The sequence below is a fragment of the Mugil cephalus genome, chromosome 4, assembly GCF_022458985.1.
Source record: "Mugil cephalus isolate CIBA_MC_2020 chromosome 4, CIBA_Mcephalus_1.1, whole genome shotgun sequence".
Taxonomy (NCBI): domain Eukaryota; kingdom Metazoa; phylum Chordata; class Actinopteri; order Mugiliformes; family Mugilidae; genus Mugil; species Mugil cephalus.
This window is the reverse complement of record NC_061773.1, coordinates 7163903-7187703: the sequence shown is the minus strand read 5'-3', so window position 1 is coordinate 7187703 and position 23801 is coordinate 7163903. Positions and strand designations below refer to the sequence as shown.

General features: G+C 41.5%; 3 protein-coding genes across 4 annotated transcripts; all 3 read left to right on the top strand.

The window, feature by feature from the left end:
* Positions 1-907: 907 nt before the first annotated feature.
* zmynd10 (zinc finger, MYND-type containing 10) lies at positions 908-6214 on the top strand. Its single transcript, XM_047583542.1, has 12 exons — positions 908-1095; positions 3283-3391; positions 3490-3606; positions 3689-3742; positions 3917-4054; positions 4139-4227; positions 4301-4395; positions 4629-4801; positions 5189-5314; positions 5395-5516; positions 5600-5725; positions 5872-6214. The coding sequence occupies exons 1-12, from the start codon at positions 1007-1009 to the stop codon at positions 5969-5971; spliced, it is 1338 nt and encodes a 445-aa protein (XP_047439498.1). The 5' UTR covers positions 908-1006; the 3' UTR covers positions 5972-6214.
* Positions 6215-8765: 2551 nt separating this feature from the next.
* LOC125006561 (ras association domain-containing protein 1-like) lies at positions 8766-20098 on the top strand. 2 transcript variants are annotated; one of them, XM_047582706.1, is made up of 7 exons: positions 8766-9036; positions 10092-10444; positions 11236-11360; positions 18162-18266; positions 18372-18657; positions 18742-18857; positions 18965-20098. In XM_047582706.1, exons 2-7 carry the CDS (start codon positions 10126-10128, stop codon positions 19109-19111), a joined length of 1098 nt encoding a protein of 365 aa, XP_047438662.1. In that variant the 5' UTR covers positions 8766-9036; positions 10092-10125; the 3' UTR covers positions 19112-20098. The 2 variants fall into 2 exon arrangements, with proteins under 2 accessions (XP_047438662.1, XP_047438663.1); XM_047582707.1 differs by lacking the exons at positions 8766-9036; positions 10092-10444; positions 11236-11360 and adding an exon at positions 15685-16216.
* Positions 20099-21130: 1032 nt separating this feature from the next.
* Positions 21131-22911, top strand: tusc2a (tumor suppressor 2, mitochondrial calcium regulator a). Its single transcript, XM_047582708.1, has 3 exons — positions 21131-21273; positions 21974-22094; positions 22191-22911. The coding sequence occupies exons 1-3, from the start codon at positions 21131-21133 to the stop codon at positions 22254-22256; spliced, it is 330 nt and encodes a 109-aa protein (XP_047438664.1). The 3' UTR covers positions 22257-22911.
* The last annotated feature ends 890 nt before the right edge of the window (positions 22912-23801 follow it).

Below are 23801 nucleotides of genomic sequence, written 5' to 3'. Positions count from 1 at the left end.
ATTAACTTGGTTACTGCCGTGTACCTTTTGGCAGATTTTTGAGTGTCCTGAATAGTTTGCAGTTGGATGCACTGGCAGTACATTCAGTCAACTTCTTAAACTCATTTAAAATTCTTGGAAAATACCATGTTTGCTTCGCATCCCAAAAATGTGAGGCTGGAGTATACTATACAGAGCCGTTTAGAAAATGCTGAAAAAAGCATCTAAAATTTAGCATAATATAATAATTAAATTTTGCATTCATAAAAAAGCATTAGAACAAGCAGATACAGAAGAGCTAATGTTATCAGACTCACTACAACTGCAAACTGCAACTAGTATTTTTGCATAGTCAAGGTTTACAGACACAATATAGAATATGCAAAACAAAAGTACATACAATTAATTTAAATTCACGAGAATAGTAGAACTCTCATTGCTCAGTAATGCACCAATAATACTTACTTTAAAATATACTCTATTCAATTGATATTTTGCAGATATTGCATATGTTTATCATCTTCAATACAGAATACATCTACAATCATCTTTAAAGAAAGCTTGGATATGAAACAAAATATTAACTAATAGATTAAGCACAATAACAACACTAATTGCACAAGGCTACACAAATAGTAATTGTAATAATCAATATTTTTGCATATATACTTTCTCCAGTTAGTGCTATGCTGATGGTACCTGCATGCTTTTTAAAGGATTTTTTTTTTTAAGGATTTTTGCTTTTACTTGTAATAACTTAAGTGTGTAACAATTCATACTTCCACCATTACCGTGGATTTTATACACCATTTTATGCTCGCATGTAGCTTTTTTATGTGCAAAGATCTACCGCCCCTCTGTGGCGCCAAACACAAACTACACCCTGTGCGCCTGCGCTTGGTTTACAGTAACCATGACAACCGCCGGAAACTTCGTGAGCCCCCATAGTAACCACACACATATGATAGTAACTGTAACAAAGGAGTAGTCTGAAGTGGTAGTTTATCAATATATTTATTTCATCTAAATGGACGCGTCGGTAATTCTGCCCGTGGAAGCCGAGGGGTTTGTCCACAGTCTGGAGACTTTCTCCCTCAAGGAAGTGGGCTCTGCGAGGTAAGGCGACCCGGCTCATGTTAACAAGGGTCAGGGCAGTTTCGACAGCTAAACAGAGAAATACACTGCATTCAGTGCTGTATAAATGTCATTTTTATGTTTTTCTTTAAGTGAGATTTAGTTTTCCTAGTAGAAAGTCTAAAGGTTAATGCAATATCAGGTGTTGCTGGATGTATACGGCTTGTAAATGCTAAATAGGAGTAAGTAAAGCATTGACTTATGTATTACAATATAATATATTACTTTTACAACAGTACAAAATGTGCAGTAGAAGTTGATGATGTTTAATAAATATGCTGCTAATATTTTATTTTAATCTGTTTTGACATGAAATTGCTGTTCATTTAGTCAGAAGTTTGTCACACAGCATAATCAGCAAACCCAAATCAACAACATCAGAGTGGATCTGTTTGGGTCCACGCTAGTGATGGTATATTAATACTCCCAACGTGTTATTATTTACTTTTCTTCAAGTAAAAACTGAACACCTCTCATCACCAGTGCACAGTGTTAGCTTAAATTGTTTATCTTAAAAAGCCTTTACCTCACAAAACTGTTTTGAACAAGACATTAGATGCAACTTCACATCAAGCTTTTCACATACTTAAACATCAAAGTAAATAAAAAGAGAATTATGACACACACACACACACACACACACACACACACACACACACACACACACACACACGCACACACACACACACACACACACAGGTTTTTTGTAAGGATCTTCGGATAAGATAATCAAAGAATCAAACAAATATAATATTACATAAAACACAATAATAGCGTAGATATGTTTGTGGTCTGTACACAAAGCTAAAAAGGGGTTGAAAATATTACAAATTAATTGCAAAACAAGGTGTATGAGATAGAGAGCGATGCCACAGCAGCAGCAGGATCCAGCAGCTTGCAGCGGGGCAGTGACGTTGTCCCCATTTAACTTTACTGACGGGTCTAAGTTGGGCAGAGGGCGATCCCACTCATTGTCTTGTTGGTCTCTATCAACTTTAATAATATTTTATTGTGGAAAATGTAAAATTCCCAGATAAGGCCTCTAAATGTCCCTGTGCTATTTAGAACTCTTACGTTTCGTTGGTGGATAACGGCACCGATTGAGCTGTGCCCTCTAACCTGACACGTTTTCTTTTGCTTCTCCGTCTCTTGGCTAAGTCATTAAGTCTGGTCTTGAGCAAGTGAAAGTCAGTCCAGTAGGACGGAGGTCAGGTGGCTCACTCGGCCTGAATGACCATGCATGTGGTTAAGTGAATTTCAGTGCATTTGGCCAAACGAAGCATTCCCCTGTGTGCTGATCAGTAGATGCATAACAGAGCTACTTTGGGTCATGAGCTGTTCCCTTTTTCCTCCACTTCCTCTTTGAAGGATATCTATAGAGAGGATGGTTTCTGTTTCATCAGTCCAGAGAACTTCGTTCCACAGTTCTTCTGTTTTTTTTTTCTTCTTTTGTTTTTGCATTACTGTTGTTTTTTATTTTGTGTGTGTTTGTTAGAGGGTTAAATTCTGTTTAGGGTAAAGGCCACAATTAATTTATGGTTAGAATTCATTATCTAATCCATTATGTCAATGGAAATTCCTCACAAAGGTGGAAACAGGAGTTTGTGTGTTTATGTACATTCATGAATTCTACCTTGCCTTGTGGTTATGAACGCTCTGAGGTTTTCTTCATCAAGTCAGCACATCTACATCCTCGAAGGCATTCTTTACTGCAACCACAAAGGGTCTTTTTTGTCATCATGCAAATGATTTTCCGCTCTTCTGCAAGACTCATGCTCTTTTCTCTGGCAGCTTATTTTTCATTTTCTAGTTCTCACTTTCCATTTAAAGTTCTCTTTGTGAAATGTGTTCAAAGACATGTCCAACGCAGCTCTTTCAATACTGATTCAGTCCTTCACAAATTAAAGCTGAGACAAGACTCTTTAAGTAGTATTTAAGAGGAGTATTTATTATTTTATTTCAAACTGAATGCAGTCAAACACAGCCTGAATACACTCTGTCAGAATGTGTCTGAGCGGTTTATAATTGGAAGTATTGCTGGTATTCAAAGAATATTTTTCACCTTTCTTCAGGAAGGCCATCCAGGCTCTTTATGTAAAACATAAAAAAAATGAGCAAACATCTGAGCGGACAAATGATACAAACTGAAATCTCTTCATTTGTTTACAGGTGGTTTAGACAACATGAGTACACCGAGAAACTTAACATGCAGGCAATACTGAACGCTTCTGCCATGCAGGATGAGTTCGTCAAGGAGCTCCTCGTGTCATACGGAAAGGTGACGGCCAAATCTATGTCACGTTAGAAAGTCAGGTGCTTTTTTGAAAAGTTCTACAATTGTGTCTTGAGCTGAGTGATTTCTTCTTATTTTTCCAGATATCCGTCCTCATCCATGAGATGATCCTCATCGAGGTGTGGAAGCAAAAAGTGTTTCCAATCTTGTGTCAGCTGCACGACTTCAATCCCAAGAACACGTTTCAACTTTACATGGTGGTGAGTGTGAAATGAGATTTAAAGAGATAATGGGGTTGCAGTGTCCATTTTTCATGTGTTTTCTTTTTGGTCACTTTTGTAGATTCGTCATGAAGCCACGATCATAAACCTTCTTGAAACAATAATGTTTCATAAGGTCAGTAACTAGTCAAGTATCCTTAACTGTACATCATCATCATCATCATCATCATCATCATAATTTAAATGTCTTAAAGCAGCATTTAACATGGACAGGTAGTGAAGACGTGTTGTTCTTCATACAGAACATTTGGAGTGAAATGTTGAAATATTTATGTGTCTTGTTGTGCAGGATTCATGCGAGGCAGCGGATGACTCTGTTCTTGATTTGGTGGACTACTGCCACCGTAAACTCACCCTGCTTGCCAGTGGAGCGACCACAGATTGCGCCACGACTCATGACCAACAAAACCCAACATCCTCTATAGAGGTAAAAGGCTTGTTCGGTTCAAGACATTGTTCAGAAACGCTCCTCTGGCTGAAAACAATCTGTCGATCGATGTGTTTGTGCTAGGAGCTGCAGATGCAGAATGCTGCTCTGGAGTTTGAAATTTCCCTGAAAGCCGTATCAGTGCTGCGATACGTCACAGATCACACTGACAGGTGAGGCAGGTTCTTGCGGACAGTACGGAGAAGCACGGCAGAGAAACTTAACGCTTCCTTCTTTTCTCCACAGCATCAGTGTTATCAATCGTATGCTGTGCACACATAACACGCCCTGCGTACTGGTCCAGCTGATTGACTGCTGCCCTTGGAGTTGCTGCAAAGATGGTATATCACAAATATGTCCTTCAAATACTCTTATTCACTGCTTCTCTCTTTTAGATTTAGTTGAAAAGATTGATGCTTATGTTTCTGTTCTTTATAAGCAACAACTATTGTCTATAAAATGATGGACATATCCTCTGCAAGGTTATCCATTAGGCTTTCTGGTGTTGAGCACCACACCAATGCCTATTAAGTAAACTTTAATTCCCTGGTCTTTTCCCTTTGTTTCACTGCAGGTGAGGTACAAAAGTATATGAATGGCAAATGGCAGAAGATTCCTGCTGAGGACCATTTAAAGATGACTAAGCTGGACGGTCAGGTCTGGTTATCCCTTCACAACCTGTTACTAAAGGAAGACTGCCAGAGAAAATATGACTTCAACAGTTTCAACAAGGACCAGCTTCTAAAGGTAGGACTTGTTTCTTTTTGTTGTTGTGCTCCTCTTGTGGTATTTGCGTTACACTTGATCACTACCTGACATGATTTAGATTTTTGTCAATGAACTCTTGCTCCTTCCAAGTAACTGCTGGTGTTTAGGAAGTGTGTGAGTGCCAGATCATTGTCATCCCACAGCATATCTGATCTCTGCGTGTGTCAGAGCACAGATTCATTTTCCAACAGTTGTTTTGACTAAGATGTTTCCTCCTATTATAGGCTTTCTCATCCTCTTCCTGTAGCATTAATTGTATAACCAGAGTGGCCTGTGCATCCGCTTGTGATTTGTTTTTCTTATTCAGTACCTTGTGTTATTGTTTTTCTTGCTGCTGTATTATTTGTTTTCCTTCGTGTGCCACAGCTCCGGGGTTTCTTGACAGATGTGTTGATAGATCAGTTGCCGAACCTGGTGGAGCTGCAGCGTTTCCTGGCTCATCTCGCCGTCACTGATCCAGTCCCTCCAAAAAAAGAGCTTGTTTTGGAACAGGTACGATGAGGCTCACAAATATGCAACGTACATCTGAGTTTGCCCTCGTGTATTCACCACCGGCTTTACTCTATTAATAGATCCCAGAAATGTGGAACCACATTGTCAGGGATAATAATGGGAAGTGGAAGGCTATAGCTAAGTATCAAGTCAAAGAAACATTCAACCCATCTGAGAGTGACTTGAGACAGCAGGCCCAGAGGTAACACTGACATCCAAGAGTAGTTAAGGTGCAGAGAGGTGACCTGTGCCAGCTCTGACAAACCGGTTGTGCGGTTTCACCAGGTTGGCTCAGACATATAACTTGGACGTGATGGAAAGTTTACTCCCTGAGAAACCAAAGTGTGGGTTCTGTGGGAAAGAGGCTACAAAGAGATGCTCCCGGTGTCAGGGAGCATGGTACTGCCACAGGTAAGACCTACAGACAGTCTGAGCAGTTCTGCTGATAAAGTTAGGACTAACATAAACTGCTGTATGTATTTTCCCTGGCTAGATACTTTCCTGCAATACTGCGTATCTCTTGTTGGTATTATAAATAAACTTATTTGTTTTTACAGAGAATGTCAGGTGAAACACTGGACTAAACACAAGAAAGCCTGCCAGCTCATCTCTGAAACTGCAGAGAAGATTCAGAGTGACCTGCACATCAACAGCTGAAAGAGAGAGAGAGATGGAGAGATGTATTGACTTGAGAAGAGATGAGAAGAAAACAAATCTTCGTCTTTATTATGCTGAACATGTTGTACAGAGATACTTCTTACTTTAAATGTTGGACGCGTCTATGCACCATCAAAGATGTTTTTGTTTTTAAAATGCTGTAATAAAATTGAATTGTTTGCGTGTTTCATGGCCCAGGAAGTTTTCACACCTTCTTTTTTTACTTCTGACACAGCGGAGGCGAAAGTGCCAGCAAATAAAGTTGCTTCAATAACTCTAAAGCTATTTTGTTTTTTTTTTACCTCACCATGATGAACAAAGCCCCGCAGGTAAGTACAGCGGTGGAAAATTTACACCAGCTCAGTTATCATGAAATATTTGTGAGAAAGTCTTTTTTGTGTTTTAAAAGTTGTGGCTGCATTAGATAGACACAAACAAATACAAATTATATTTATTTTGTTTATTGTTCAGAAGAAAAACTAACAAAACTAAATTCTTGAGGGTTTCAGTATCTCAGTTCTCAACATTGTCAACACATAACAGAACGTGTTCAAAACTGCACAAAAAATAAATGAACCATCACATCATCAAATTAATATTTAGTACTCTGTCATTAGCAGCAGTAGAGCTCTAATCCTGGATGACATGTTCCCCACGAGCCTTTCACACTGTTGAGGGGTAATCTGGTTCCATTCTTCTTCAATTACTGCTTTGAATTCTTCTAAATTCTTTGGTTTGTGCTTTTGATCATCCACTACAGGTTTCAATGGGCCTCATATCTGTGGATTGAGCTGGTCACTCTAAGATCTGGATACTGTGCTACTGGTCCTGGATGTGTGGAAAGGACCATTATCTTGTTGAAACATCCAGTCTGGACCTCATCGGGACAGAGCACGTCCAGAAGGGAGCATGTGGGTTTGGAGAATGGCTCAATATTTGGCAGAGTTCAATGTGCCATCACAGACAGGGAGTTGACCAACACCAGCAGCACTCGTTCATCCCCGGACCATGATACTGCCTCCACCATATTTGACCCATGTTTGACAGTAGGTACCGTACATGCTGGAGGTAATGCTTCTCCTGGTCTTCTGTGTAACCTTGCATTAGCAGGAGGAAGATAAATCTGGAAACATCTGACCGCAGAATCTTCTTCCAACTCCTGACTGTCCAGTTCTTATGTGCTTGGGCGACACCAGACTAACCTCTGTCTCTCATTGATCGGGGGCTTCCTGACAGCCCTGCAGGACCTTGAGCCATGATCTAAAAGTTGGTCAGGAACAGTGTGGGTGGATCACCAGTTTGGTTTGACCACTGCTGTTGGAGCTCCTGTGATGTCATTGTGCGGTTTTCCCTGCACATGTTGATCAGGATGCGATAATTTCTTGCTGAGGAAACACTCAGACGCTCAGACCTTGGTTTGTCTTCCAAGCTGTTGGTTCGTCTGTATTTCTGCAAAGTGGAGTGGGTGCAGCTGTGCCCTTCCTGGCTGAGAATCTTTATCTACAGGCGCGTTTCCTGCGTTAGTTTCCTTGTTTTAGCCATTTTTGTCTCTGAAGAACCTTCAAATGTACTGGGTTTATATAGACACTACTACTAATAATCCTTAATTTATCCCACATGCTGAAATCACTTAGACCACATTTGGAGGTCTGGATTGCTCTCATATCTATTTATTTTACTACTTAGTTTTATAAAGCTGAAGTCAGACGTTTACATAGACTTTAGCCAAATGCATTTAAACTTGGCGTTTTACAATTCCTGACGTTTCACATAAACATTCCCTGTGTTAGGTCCATTAGGATAACGATTTTAACTGAATGAAATGTCAGACAAATAGTTAAGTTTGAAGGCCTCCTTGCTCACATATGCTTTTTCAGTTCTGCCCACACACTTTGGACTAGACTGAAATCAGGGCTTTGTGATGACCACTCCCATACCTGGACTTTGTTGTCCTTCATTCTACTTAAGGAGTTTCAGGTCTTACAACAGACATGCTTGCCCAGGCGACCTGATCTAGGCGTCTAAGTGGCCTTCTTCTATTCCCACTCTTCCTTCTAGTGTCCAATAGGCCTTGCTCCATTGACACGCACCACCATCCTCCACCGGCTCTTGATGTTTCACTCTTTCTCCTCACATGAGCCTCTGAGACTATGGTGTTGTCCCCCACCGTCCCCACTCAGCGCCTTGGAGTCATCCCTATTATGGAACACAAGGGACGGGTCTGGTTTCTCTATGTTGCCCCATTTACTCAGACTAGATGGGCTGGGAAGGACATTGTTAAACCTCTGGTGGTTACACTTCCACATATTCTTCCAGGTGACAAATACTACCGTAGCCTGACAAAGACTATAAAGACACCGTTAACTGGGTGTGTAAATTATAACTGAAATAATCCACCTGTAAACAGCTACTGGACAAAACAAACAAAACAAAAGCAACAAAACTATGATCTCTTAACTTGAAATCTGCGGAGTTGTCTGAGTTATACTCCGTATTTATGTTCAGATCTTACCCTCCAATTGTTGATTTCCATCAGTGACACGTCATAAAACTACAGCCCGATCATGTGATCAATCGTAGCATTAGCGCGTCTCCATTTTTCTACAGATGTTAAGAATGAAACCCGGACCCAGCAGTCTTCGGGTTTTGTTGGGGTGGGGGACTTCGTCCGCCTACTCGGCTGCTCTCAGGACTCAGGAGCACCCCCTATGTGAAAACATTCCGGATGTGTGTGCAGCTCAGTCTCATCTCACTCTCTCTTTTTCATCACAGGCCGCTTCCTCTTCAACACACAACAGATGGTTACGGTGTCATGAAGGAGCGCACCGCTGTCACACTTGATGTTACCGTTACATATATGTGAAAAAAAAAGAAAAGAGAAAGAAGCAGGACTTGGCGTTTCGTTTGCAGTAATCAGCCGGAGATGATCGATTGTTTCCAGAGATGCAGTCACCTCCGTTAGTTACTTGAAAACAGTGAAGAGATTTGCGGAAAGTTTTTCTGCGCGGATGGAAGGAGTCCTGAGACAAAGCGGTTGCCACGGGGCTGGTTTCACCCCCGTTTCGGTGAGTTTTGACAGAACATACTGTTGGTTTTATTTTATTTTGCTCTCCAAACGCTACCGAAATACCAACATTATTCTGAGCATGTCAATGAATCCTCCGCGTCGTCGTATCTCGACTCGTTTTTTTTTTTTTAATGGTTGTGGGGGGAAACGTCATTCTGCATGTATCAGTGTATCGTGTCTTACTGTAGTCTACTTGTTACATGAGCAGAATTTTATTCCTGGACAACCTAACTTATCCAGATGTTAAAGTGCCTCTGACCAGTGGTAGAAACTTCATCTACTACTACTTCATCTATTTCAATTTGAACAACTTCGTACTTCCCCAGATTGTAAAGGGACTTTACTGTCTCACTCCATTGCATCCTCTGTGTGGCCTAGATACTGCTAGTTCATAAAATATGATATGTTTTAATGAAAGTAAATTACTAATGAGTATATAAGTTAAAGTTTGCCCCATCTTTACTAAGTACAAATGGTAAGACAATATGTAGCTAAATTGAATATTCTTAACTGTTTTTACTTTGAACACTAATGATAATAGTTGATGCTGAATTAACTTTTTTTCTAAAGATTTTTCCCCCACCACATTACATAATAATTCAGCTTTTAACAATATTTTTCTCATATGTTCATTTTTTAAAAACATGTGGTCAAGGGGTTGAGCAAACTCACAATTTCTTTAAAATGAAAATGCCCTCTTTTAAAAAAACATCAAACACATAACAAGCACCTTAATGAACACTCCAGGTTTCCATTACTAACTCGCAAGTAGCACAGGATAAACATATTTTAACATCACCAGGCCGACCTCCAGCAGATGGGCCCCCCCATATAACTGGGTTTGCAAAGTTGCCACTGTCGCTTTGGTGTTTGCTCTGATGGTTACAACATCTGTGTTTATGAAACTTTTCAATACAAGTTGAATTGTTACTGATACATTACAATAGAGACTGGAATTAATTTAAAAGACTGTGATGTTTTAAATCTAGAATCTAATCTGAAAGTGTGGTTGGCAGGTTTTACTCATCTGTGGTGTGTTTTTCTGTCCGTCAGTGATAATGGAGGAAGCCCGGCTCTGAGTGACTCAATGTCTTTGGGGGAGCTCATCGAGCTCCGCGACCTGAGGTCGAGCGGAGAGGAGATAGAGCTGACTGGCTCACATTCGCCATGCTCGCCTCCACGCCTCGAGAGAACAAACGCCCTGAGGATCAACGCGGGAAAGGTCCCGGACCTGCTCAGTCGGGTGGGCATCATCCGAGTCCTGAGCAGCTCCCAGGACCCCCAGCTCCCAGAGGAGAAAGGAGAGGGACACAACTTTCAACCCTGCAGCCACGCTCAACCCACGTGGTGTGACCTGTGCGGAGACTTCATCTGGGGCCTTTACAAGCAGAGCCTGCGGTGTGTCAGTGAGTTGGCCTACGTAGGCTGTCGGTGCATGCATGGCGTGCATGGCGGCTTCTGTGCATGATCAGAGAGCAGCACTGAAAGAAAGGAAATGTACATCAGTAGAGAAAGATGCAACCACCAGTGTTGCTGCAGGCCCAGACAATCCTGTCACTTTTCCTGTTGACATAAATAAGAAAAGAAAATGTAGAAAAACTACATTTCAGAAACATAAATGTTCTCCGTGCCTTTTGAAGAAAATAAGGGATCGTTCTTGCTTTTCACGCAGAATTAATGCCACAAAAATAGGACTATTGTAACATTTGTGCTGTAGGTGGTGTGGTCATGATCTGACCTGAGGTTTCACATCGACTTCCAACGCAGCATTGCAGTAGTTTCAAACTTCCTTTCTATCAACTGAAACCTGTTGAACTAAAAAAAACTGTGGTTTATGTAAAGCATTTAGTGTGGATAAAAAAAACACACTGTAACCCATATATGATCCATAATCAAATCAGAATGAAATACGACCTTGCACTGATGATAATAGCAAACAGTATTTACATAGACCATGAATTATACATTTTCATACGACGCATGACTGCTTTTTATTGAGTTTTTTTTTTTTTTTTGCTTTTTGCTTTATTTGTGAGCATATTTTGAGCTAATCGCACAGAGTATATTCAGATGTGAGCAAACTTGCAGTGGCCTCGAATGGCCAGCGGAGGACCTCACTGTTATATATTATTAAAATAACATGCATTTCTATGTTCGTCAGTGTCTGTCTAATCTCAGTAACCTTCTGCGTTTACAGACTGCAGATTCGTATGCCACTATCGCTGTCGGGCCCAGATTCGGTTGGACTGCAGCTGGGAACGAGGCTCTGCCGCTGAAAACACATGTGTTGTGGAGCACACCATAGAAACTGACACAAACGTGGTAAGGGAATCTGCGTCTGGCCACATGGGTGATTTACCACCCTTAAACAATACACATGCAGCCTTGCACACAGTCAAATGTGGAAGTAGTCACTGTTATCTGGCTTATCGTGGTGCTTTAAGCATATTCTCACATAGCACACAGGCTTCTACAGACCTCTGTGTATATTTACTGTTAATAATGCAACTATGTAGGGCGACAATTAATAACATCAGATTAAAAAAAAAGAAGAAGTAAAGGGATTTGAAGAGGAAGTTTGTTGTTGTTGGGAAATACAGAACATTGCAGGTTTTCACAGCTTTGGCTGTTTTCCTGTTTAACTTATGTGTCAATCAAAAATCACAACAAGTAAAACCTCTTTGCTGTCAAAGTGAACACTGATTTCTGCAAAGTAATGTCAGTAAATTAAAAATGTAAAATAAGTGACTGTGCTGTGTTCACCCCCTTCAAGTCAATATTTAGTAGATGCACTTTAGGCCACAGTCACATCCTTGAGTCTGTATGGATACATCTCAGTCAGGTCTTTGCATCTCGACACTTAAATTTGACTCTGTTCTTCTTTGCAAGCTTAAGATCTGTCAGCTTGCACAATTGGAATTGGATATGAGCGGCACTTTTCATGTCCAGGCTCAAATCTACTATTGGATTTATCTGGGGTTTCACTCTGTCTCTCCAGAACATTCACCTTGTGTCTTGTAAATTTCACTGTATTGCTTCGGGCCATTGCCTTGCACAATCAATCTGGAAACTAGTTGTGGTTCCCTTGCACACTGAGACGGCGTATCCCACATGACCTCCTTACATTTTCATTTTACCCCCTACTTTACTGTCCAGAAAAGTCAAAGTATATGCCTTATTTGTGCAGAAATGGTGTCAATCGCTTGTTGAATATTTGGTTTAAGCAGAATATTTCGATAACTTGCTAAGCAGAGTATGAGGACATAACTAATTGTACTTGTGTGCAGACTGTAGGCGTTTACAGAGAAAAACAACTGACGTGGCAGGAAAAACACACAAAACAATTAACATAAATGATGGTGTTTGGATGTTAGAACGTATCCGCCAGCGAATCAGCATATGTTGTACCGGAGTAGTCAAGCTACCATGACCTTGTTTAGACCGCACATCCAGAGTGATCCAATCACAAGTGGACAGCTTTAAGTAGAGGTGAGAACGCACCCAAGACCTACTGAGATCTTAGCACACAGACCACATTTACAGGTGGTTTGAGTTGCGTGTGACTAAACACTTGCAAGCAATGTTACCACAGACGTGGCCACATTAATGGGCCGCGCACTCTGATGTCACGCTACAAATTCTCCACATCTTGCTCTGACAGTAGAGAAGTACTTTGTATTATCATGACACAAAAAGACTGGGCTTGTACTCTGATCCTGTGACTGAAGAGAAAACACGCAAGTCTTGTTATGAACAACAGGCCACCAAAAAAAGAAAAGCAGCGCAAATAGAACAGGATTAGTACTAACACCTTTGTTTTCCTGCCTACAAGTACAAACTATTATGATTCAAACACACACAAAAACACTATAAATACACATGACACGTCATAAAAGTTGAACTACAGACCAATTATGGACACACTAGGAGGCCTCAGAGTATTTCTGGTCAATACACACACTACCAGTCACCTTCTCATTCAATTCAATGAGAAGGTGTGTCCATTTTGACTGGGAGTCTGTCTGTGGATACTAACCCCCCATTTCAGACATTTGTGATGTAGCCACGACTGAAAAACTACGTAACCGACTCTTCAGTGTGCGAGGAAAATTGGTGAAGAGATTTTGAAATGCTTCTGCGGAAATGTTCTTCTTCTCAGTGTTACTACTTGAATCAGTTAATAGGTACAGTATTTGTGATCCAGATCAAAAGAGCCGAATGGGATTGTTCATTTAAACCAAACTATGCTGCTAAAAACAAACTCATTGCATTGCCGCATCAAATTAGATTAAAAAATTAAAGGCAGTTTGTTAACATGCCTGATTACGGTTTTATACTAGCTAGATTTTTGCTACCAAAGCTACAAACATGGAGCTAAGTGTTTTCATCTTTAGTCACAAAACAGTGACAATGGATTGGGGATACTGATAAATTATTTAGTTTTCTTTTCTGTACTGATTCGATTTACACATCTCTTATTTTACCACCTGTTGTTCAATATTTTCTATTTGTATAATATGAGGCCAGGGATTGTGGTGGCACTTAAATTTGATTTAGCTGGTCCTACATGTCTAAATTTCTAGCCACGCTGGCACATTGTGTGACACACGGCACATACTTAATCATATCAGTAACTGATCCTGTACAGATTTGGATCAGTGATTCAGATCAGTGATTTCTGCATGACTTCACTCAGTTACATAAAAACTAAGGCACATGACATAAAGTGGAAGGAAATAAGGAAATGGGTCAATAAATAATATACAGGACATAGAGGCGCTGCTGAGCCTTCTTTGCAAGTGGTGCTGTGCTGGTAGTCAAGGAGAGGTCCTCTGAGATGTGCACACCCAGGAACTTGGTGCTGCTCAGTTGATGGTCATTGGAGCACGCTCGGTGTTCGCTCTCCTCGTGTCCATGAGAGAGATTGTTGTCTCTGCACCACATAGCCAGACGTCTCTACGCACTCCTGTAGTTGGTCTGATCTCTTTTGCTGATAAGACCCACCACAGCCGTGTTGTCCGCAAACTTGACGAACAGGTCGGTGTGCAGTTGTGGGTCAGTCGAGTGAAGAGGAGGAGGCTCTGTGTTCAGGGTGATGGTGCTGGACGTGTTAGTGCCAACCCGTCCTGCCTGAGGTCTTCCTGTCAAGAAGCACAGGGAGGCACAGAGCCCCAGCTGGGTTTCGGGTGCGCTGTTGGGGGATGGTTGTATTGGATGCTGAACTGAAGTCAATGAACAGCGTTCTGACATAAGAGTCCTTTGTTTCCAGATGCGTGAGAGATGAGTGGAGGGTAGTGGAGATGGCATCACGGATCGAGCAAACTGGAAAGACTTGATTTGACAGAGTGACACAAATTATTATCTAATAATGAAAACGGGAACTGGTGAAAGGGACACTTACACATTACCTTTGGTGTACTTGCTGTGTAAAGCCCTTACAGCAGTGACTTCTGTAGCTTTGAAGGGAGTTTTGTGGAGTGTAAGGAAATTACCGTGGGTTATTTCAGCTTGAGTTTAGACTCATTACTCACAAACTGGATTTATTTGTAGGAAGGAAGTGGGCATTTAAGGGCCAAGTACCGTAATGCTGCACTTACATCATGTATGATCAATGGTACAGATAAGAGAGACAGTGTTTAAATTTAAACAGCGTGTATCTATAATAAAACACCATATCTACTTAATATGGACTTAATCTTTTAACAGTTTCATTCACTTCTCTTGTACTCAATGACAAATTTTTAAACAACTCTGAACTTCCTGCTTTTAAATATAACTAGGAAGTTAACCATAACACGGATATGACAAGGAGGCATTTAATGATGGGTTTTTATTAGATTTGCATTATGGGAGCTGTAGTCTTTTGAAGACTACATGACACTCAATGAAGTTGGGACTACAGGAGTTAAAGCTGATTTGTCTAAAAATTGAGAACTTGGGGAATAATTGTGGGAATAATGAGTTCAAGCCTTGCTTTGTTACCAGAGGTGAGCTGAGACTATCTGGTAATGTGAGGTGTTTACAGGTCTGCTAATGAGCGTCCCAGACACACCCATTTAGGCCTCCCCGATTTATAACAAACATGTCTGATATTTAGGATTTAAATGACTAGTCTGTGTTTCCACAAATAACCATAAGAGCTGGTGGTGTTGTCAAGCAACAATGAACATAATAGCTCTCTGCTCCGAAGAATAAACTTGAACACATCTTTCCAACCATTTATTTTTTCTCATCCACACTTGTTGCCATTTTATTTTCTTCTTAATGCAGGGTCCCCTTTTATTAAATCTCCACGGTAGATATCTAGTAGATATCTAGTTTGCATAACAAACATGATGGCATTTAGATATGTTTTCAATCACTTTAAAGCTTTATAGGGAAAATCTAATTAATTACTTTTGGAATTAATAAGAACAATGAAATTCATGCTGAGCACGACTGTGTGCTTATCACGTGTCTAACTTCTAACTCCGCGGGGACGAAGGGCAAGCTGTGTCCACCCATGGCGGGAGGAGGAGGAGGAGGAGGAGGGTGGTGCGGGGAGTCTTTGGTATTTCCCCCTCGGCGTCCAATCGCGGTCGGCTTCGGTGTTTTGTGTATTTTCCAAACTCAACTCAACGGCCCTGGGTGGGGCCTCCCACGGTGGGGGGAAGGAAGCTAGCGGAGCGGCCAGGGCGGGGACCCGAGCACATCCTGTTTCACACACCATAGTTTGTACAGTGGAAACGTGGCCGGTAGGCGAAGTTTGAGAGGAGAAAAAAAAGTTAGGTTTTATCAGTTTTTAATCGAGGCTTTACATAGACTTTTTTAAATCGTCCGCGACGTTAGTGAACCGAACCGTTGGAGACTGCGACCGTTACCGTTGACAGACGTTACGCCCTTCTACTTAGCGACATTTGTGTCGGCGAATCAACCGAAAGTTGCTCATTTATTCGTCGGAAGATAAGTTGTTTATTCTTGGCTAAAACACCTTAGCGATAGTCAAGATGTCAGAGTCGCCTAGCAGCTCGGACAAAACTCCCTCTTTCGAGATGACCTGGGGCAGCTCCACCAGCAGCGGCTACTGCAGCGACGAAGGCTCCGACTCAGAGTTCGAGCAGTACTTCACCGCTCGGACCTCTTTCTTCCCCAAAAGAAAGCCAAACGTCAGTGCCAACATCAGTGCTAACGTTAAGAAGGTGAGGGAAAGTAATTAAATACATATATATGTAGTTATATAAACATTAGGCCTTCATTTAAGTCGAAACTTAAATATAAAAGGGAAGTGAGACCAGAAGGGGACGTGAGATATCTCTATTCTCGCGTTACTTGGGATGTCTGTTCTGCTTTTTAACTTCCTGTTAGTTTTTGGTTTTAAGTGTTTTGTCCTCAGTAATCACATATTTGTTTTAAGTATAGGGTGTGCTTTTGAATAGCTTGAGAACTATTTGTTTTTGCTCAAGGGCACCCCACAGGAGATGAGATGTTTGCCAAGTGCCGGCTGGAAGGTGGAGTTCTTGTTTCTCTAGTTTCAAGTAAACACACTAAAACTTAAAGTTGTGAGAACTTTTTAAAATTCATGTGGGGGGAAAAAAAGCAGATGCCGGTTATTAGCAGATTGCGTGTAAACACACCCATAGGTTTGTCTTTTTTGTTGTAACAAGCCCGCGTATGAACTCATGCTGAGGACGAGCCAAATGTCATGTTTTGTGACGCACACTTGGTTCTCAAGTTTCCAGCCAAACACCCACTGTTCAACTCGTCTCTCGGGTTTTTCATACTAATTTCTCAATCACATATGAGTCATGCCATGTTTTGCTTTTGTTCATTTTGTTGTCTTTAAATCACGCATGCACTCCCACTCGGGCATCGGCTTTCTTTACAAGAAACAGATGCAGTTTACTGTATAAATATTTGGCAGGCACCACCGTCTGTCTCTGTACAGAAGCCATTTTTATTTTGTTATTGGCACATACTACAGAATATTTATGTTGCACTCCTTTTGTGGGCATGTAGAGGCACGGTTCTTTGCATGTGAAACCTTTTACCATATTGGGAAGCTTGCCTGGGCCTTTGTATTGATTTATTGATGTGGGTAACTGCAGCAATTAACTCCGAAGCTTTCTATTTGCCTGAGGATTGCTTCTATTGATCTTCTTCTGCTTGACATTGATTCAACTTTTTTGTTAGACAATCTGTGGGTCAACAGTTCATTTGACTTAAAACGTCAGAGTTCAGAAAGGATCTGCAGAGCCAGTGTTGTTTCCTTCCTAGATTACTGGGTATTAAAGTTTGGACTTTACTCCTCCGGGGCGCCATTTTTCTACTATAAAGAATCAGGTGACTTGTAGAAAATGCATTCGTGCTGCTTCCGGTTTTAATTGGCATACACAAGAGGAGCACATATTGAGGCAACGGTCATGCGAAGCTGGAGGCCAAATGTGCATGACTGAAACATGACTGGGATTGTGCGGTTGATGAGGCAGCTGACTTCACAGGATGTGCCCGGAAAACAAGGGAGAGCATTGTCTCTCCCACTTGTGTGAGTCTGAGAGGGGTGGCTATTTTTACATGAATACCAAGTAAAGGAATGCGGAGCAGAGCCGTTGGTCATTGCCCGTGCAGACAGCTGCACGTTGCACCGGCACCCCCCACCTCTTCCTCATCCTCTCTCCTCCCTTCAGCCCTCCTACAGCGAGGAATCAGAGGAACGGGATTGGTCAGAGGTGACATCATTGTGTTTGCCTTTGCTGCGTTGTCCGGAAGTTGAGAGTCTGATGCAACTGGTGCTCACTGTTAGAAATTATGGAGCGACACAAAAAGCCAATTAATGGCACTTTGGTTTTCTTGTAGACAACTCTGCTTCCCCTAACTGTAACAAACTTATTAATGATCACGTTTATACAGTAATAACACCTGCTTTAAATCCCCAAATTTTTTTTTTTTAGGGGACAGCAGCGTGTTGCAAAGGATTAGTTTCGTACTTGTTTTAATATTTATAACATTATACAGATTAACCTATGATGGTTTCAAGCGTCGTTTCTTGACCGGCTGTGTTGTGTTGCGTGTTGTTCCGGTTGTGGTTTGGAGGGGAGCACTGACACCTGGTGGTTTAACACTGTAACTCTTCTTTGTCCCCTCCAGGATGAACAAGTTGAAAAAGGCAAGCAGGAGTGGACCACTGCAGATATCCAGCAGAAGGTGAAGGAATACAATTCCAAGATCAACAGCAATCTGTTCATGAACATGGTGAGTAGTTATTATTATTTACAACAGATGTGAATAGTTTTAATTTAAAGCTGCCTTTTTCTTTCAGTCTAAAAATGTTTGTTTCTTTTTTATTTATCTGAACAGAACAAGGATGGGTCCTACACCGGATTCATAAAAGTTCAGTTCAAGCTGGCACGACCTGTGTCCGTTCCATCTTCGAAGAAACGAGGTAACGATGCTGGCGGGAGGGGCGCAAGTGGTGTGAAGCGCCGCACCTCGTTCTACCTGCCGAAGGACGCGTCCAAGCATTTGCACATAAGCTCACGCACCTCCGCTCGTGAGGTCATCGAGGCTTTGTTGAAAAAGTTTACCGTTGTGGACAATCCTGGCAAGTTTGCTCTGTTCGAGCGCAGCGAGCGTCATGAACAAGGTAATGCTCCTATTTCACACATTGAACATGTGGTTTTAAAGTGAAAATTTGTGTATTAAATAGTTTTTTCTTTCCCTCCTGCAGTTTATGTTCGCAAGCTCTCTGATAGCGAGCGCCCTCTCCGTCTGCGTTTGACTGCTGGGCCCAATGAAAAAGTCCTCAGCTTTGTGATCAAAGAGAACGAAACCGGTGAAGTCAATGTAAGTGAATACCACACAAGAATAATAAATCAAAACCGCACACAGACATGCGTGGTTTGTTTGCTTTTTGTATTCACTAATGCAGTTTTTTGTCTTGTCACTCACAGTGGCATGCCTTCTCCATGCCCGAGTTAAAGAACTTCCTGCGCATTCTGCAGCGTGAAGAAGAGGAACATGTTAAGCAGATAGTGCAGCGATACGCTTTGGCTCGTACCAAGATGCAGGAGGCTCTGGCTGGCTCGACCCCCGGCTGACACGACTCCGCGCTGTGGGTTCAACATGCACCTCTTGGCTGGACAATCACCCTAAGATGACCAGTCATCGCTGCATCCAAAGATCCCAGAGAATACAACTCAAAACGCCTCTTCGGTGACCGAGAGAGTGAGACAGGGCGCAAGACATTGAGAGAGAGAAAGAGCTAGCGCGAATGTGCGTGTGAAATGATGCGAGAGATGAGAAGTGCCTTACACCTGGAGAGTCTGATGTGCCTGAGAGAATGAGTTGAGAGAAATGGAGACTGGCAGATGAGACGCTGGTTGTATCCAGTAACGTCTATAGCTATTGGGTGCCATTTGATTATCCTGTACCTCAGCAAATTACAGTTATTATTTTTGGCCTTTCCAGAAAAAAATAACACCTGTTTCAATTATACTTTTGTAGAAACAATGCTTTAGTATAATTCAGCTGAAAATCAACATCCAGAAAAACAAAGATTGGTCAAAACATCACTGCCCTTTTATTTTCAATCAGTTACTTGAATCCAATATTTTGACAACCAACCATTAAAAAAACATGTTTCTTCACCTCATTGACATTTTCCATAATTTTACCCTATTACTTAAATACAGTTATTGCTGGAAGGTATTTGGATTTTCATTTGACCTGTGCTCAGAAGTCTGCCATGTCCTCTCTATACCCCTGATGGGTGCAACTCTTTTAATTCACTGTCCATTTGAGTATGACTGATGTATGGACATTTGTATGCTACTATGAGTGTCGGAGCGAGCAGTGTCAGAGTCACTCTGTTTGACTGGAGTCCTGAATGAATATTGCCGTACGTGTGTTTCACTGGAAACCGCTTGCCATTCCTTATATCTTTGTTTTTCCTGTCCTTGAAATGTTTTGTCTTCTGTTTATCAATCCACTTCCATTGTATATGTCTATGCACAAATTTACATGTTGGAGCATTGTTCATCTTTGACAAAAGTGCACTGCGTTTAGTAAAGATCTTTTGAAGAATATCAAGTTTTTGTATTTTTTCCAGATAAACATTGAATTTTATTCTAGAGTAGACTGTTTAACGCTGGCATTATTTAAACACCGTTGCTAGGTCACTGGTGTTATGTTGGGATGTTTTGGCTTTAAGTGTCCGGTGACCTCCTGTCGGTCTGATCAGCTGATCGCCTCTGACGTCATGCGGACCATAACAGCTAGCATTAGCCGCTAAACGTAGCCGGTAGTAAAAGTTATGACCGGACGTGCTAATTTAACACTATACGATAAGGTAGGCTCTTAACCGGAGGCGGAACCATTTCTGTTAGTGTAAGACACAAACGTTGTGGGTATTGACGAACACAAATTCGGCTTTGTGTAGCGCGGTTCAGGTTTAGCCTTTAGAGCTAACCTGCGTCAGGGTTCGGAGCTAACAGGCTAACTCACCTCAATGAGCAGGTATCGTTAGCGAGTAATTATTAGCCACCGCATATGAAACGGATGACTGTATTATATAAGACGGTCTGTAATAAGTAACACAGCGGTTTCTGAATCTGTAGCGGGCTATTTCTGGCGTTATGAGTCATTGCTTGCGCTTTGATTTCGGTTTTACTTGGCCGGCCGGTTAGCTTCCGGTAAAGCTTCATTATCATTAACGTTATACAAAGGCAATTGATCATCCAAATCTTACATGTTTGATGGTTTTGTATGTTCTCGGTGTTGGTTTCTGTGTAAATGGAGCTTGAAAAGCTCGTGTTCTTGCGTCAGCAGGTTTAATTCTGTGGACAAACTATTTTTAAAAAGTACCGGCATTTATTTCTCTAAATGTAAGTGTTTTATTTAGCATCATTTGATCCAAGTCAGTAGTCTCTAATCAAATTCTCCTTCAAGCAGCACAGCTGGTTAGCACACACCCAGCCACTAGGCAGGGAAACTGAAGTCTGACATTTCTGTGCACGTTTCCTCCTTCAGGTCCTGGCCTCGCTAAGCAATTGAGAGCATCTGGCCCCCAACCAGACTGAAAGCTCTAATTGGAGACTAACTATGCCTTGTCTCTGAGAATGGGAGGAAGTGGATCCAAAGCCAAAGGTGTTTGGCCTTTCTCAGGCAGCGCAGGCGATTCAGGCAGTGATGGGAACGAGCAGTCCGTGGCCCGTCTCAAAGGCTCCAAGAATACACCACCATTTGTTTTTACCAGGAGGAGGTAAATAATACTTGACTGGCAAACGTGAAGGGTTGGGTCACTTACATCACAACATGTTTCAGAACTCAGTGGCGTCTGCTCACAGGCTCGGGTTTAATTTTATCTACTGATCCGCTCTAATACAGTAGTTAATGGCTGTGTAACAATTAGTAGTAAGATTGATGGGAGTGACAGATATAGATTTACCATCAACCAGGCTGAATGCAATCAGGGGAAACTGCAATTCATGATCATGGCCCTTACAAAGAGGTCACCTGCAACTTGATATTACTTGTCTTATGGGCCCTGTGTGCTTCCAGAGTTAATGTTATGGTAACACAGACTTTGGCCTTCAATGTTTGCTTTTATTGGAATTGCCTTCAGCTGAAGTTATAGCCCCAATTAAATCTGTCCACAGTGAGGACCTTGTAGAGATAACCTTGGGTTTCAGAGGCTGGTCAGCTAAATTCAACAAATTTATTCAGCCCTGCTAAGACAAAACATATCTGGAAGAACAAAATATAACAGTGAATAATCATATAAAATAAAAATTGGAAAGGTACATTAGTTAGCGCATAGAACTCAAACCTTTTGATTCTCTAACTCTGGAAGTAAGAGAAACTATGTTGTGTTTTGGGTAAAATCCGTTTAACTCTGAGCTGGTGACAGCTACATCTCTGGTACACAGTGTGAAACTGTTGTTCACTTGTTGTGTTGGCAGTTCCTTGTACTATGACGAGGATGGCGACCTTGCCCATGAATTCTATGAAGAGACGGTGGTGACAAAAAATGGCAGAAAAAAGTCCAAGTTGAAGAGGATTCAGAAGAATCTGATTCCACAGGTGAACTAGAAACACACTGGGGTGATGATGATGACAGTTATTTCGTCAGAGCTGTCAACTGTGCTAAACGTGAATATTGTCCGTCTGATTTTTCAGGGAATTGTGAAGCTCGACCACCCGTGTATTCATGTAGACTTCCCCATCGTCCTCTATGAGATGTGAATGTTGGCTGATCTACTATGAGGCGCAGACAGAGTCTCTCCTGGTGAAGTCTTGATCCAGTCCCAAGCGTTGTGGTCAAGCCTGGACCTGTGCTCCGGAGAGACAAAGGAAAATTCAAACTGTCAAATTAAGATGAGACATTGAATGAAATGTTATACATTTTAATTCAACTATGGTCAAAGAGTGCCCCGTTCACTTAGTATTCATAATTTGCTTTTCACAGAAACAGTCACGGTACAGGTTGTGTTCCCACTACCCAGCTGAAATGTAAGCATTCTTAGAGGATACTTCAGATGAAGTTGTATTTCTCTGGTGAGTTCTTTTGCAGGGAAAAAGACATCCTCGATGTGAAAAGGCTTTAATGGTTCATGCCTTCTGTGAGATGGTAGGCTCTGTATGTGTCTTTGTACGTGTACAGTACATGTTGTTAGTTTTGTTCGGATGAAGGTGTGGAAGAAAGATGTGGGATGTAGCTACAGGGTAGGACTAATGAAGGATTGTGAATTTTATTGTACATACGGTCTTGTTCTGTGTTGTCGCGTCTGAGTCTTTCTCAGTTACTGGAGCTCAGACCTGCACTAGTGAACATAATGTACTGTAAATAACTTCAGATTTCTTAGTTGGAAATACTTGAATAAATGGTTTACTGAGCTGAGTCCTGTGTCAAGAAATCTTCTGTTGTAAATCAGTCCGCCTCAACATTATGACCACCTACCTAATACGCTATAGGTCTCCGTTGCACCTCCAAAATTGTTCTGACTTATTGAGAAATGGACACAAGTACACCAAAGGACATGTCTGATATCAGGACACACAGGTACTTCATCGGTGGTATGACTGACGTATGTCATCATTTTCAAATCACCTTTCACTCAATAATGTGTTTTACTTACCTGCTTGAATGTTTAGTTTTCCAGTGGACAATCATCTCTGTACAGAGTTTGACCTAGGAGGCTGTTGTCACATTGGAAGGCTGAAATTTCTTTTAATTTTCCTAATAAATAGGAGAGGAATTTACCAGTAGATTTCAATGATTTAACTGGGCCGAAAGCCGATCATGGTGACATACACAGTTTATGTGAGTGTATTGTGGAAACATGAAACCTTAAAGTAGGGAACATCGTGTGCTGAGGACTACAGTAGCAAAATGTTTTGTTTTGCTTTGGACAGGACCAGATGAGCCACTTCTTCTGCTGCCTGTAGCTTAAATAAGGGTAAACAAGTCAGAATTTTTAATCAAGTTATTAAGCATTGCCTGTGACGAGAAAAAAAAAAAGTCTCGGCAGCAAAATCGCTGTACTTAGACAGCTCTAACCATATCTCTGACATGTGGCTTTGTGGCTTCTCCTTTTTGTATTTCTGTCCTGCTCAGCTGTACGGCTGCTGCATGCAACACAAGACAGGTTTTTATCTTCCTGTTTTTCTTTGATTATACATGAAATAGGATTTATCTATTTAAAATGTACACTTTGCTAACACGTAATCTGTGTCACCTCTAGGTGGCAGCAGAAAGCCATACCTGCTCCGACTTTAATGTGTTTATGT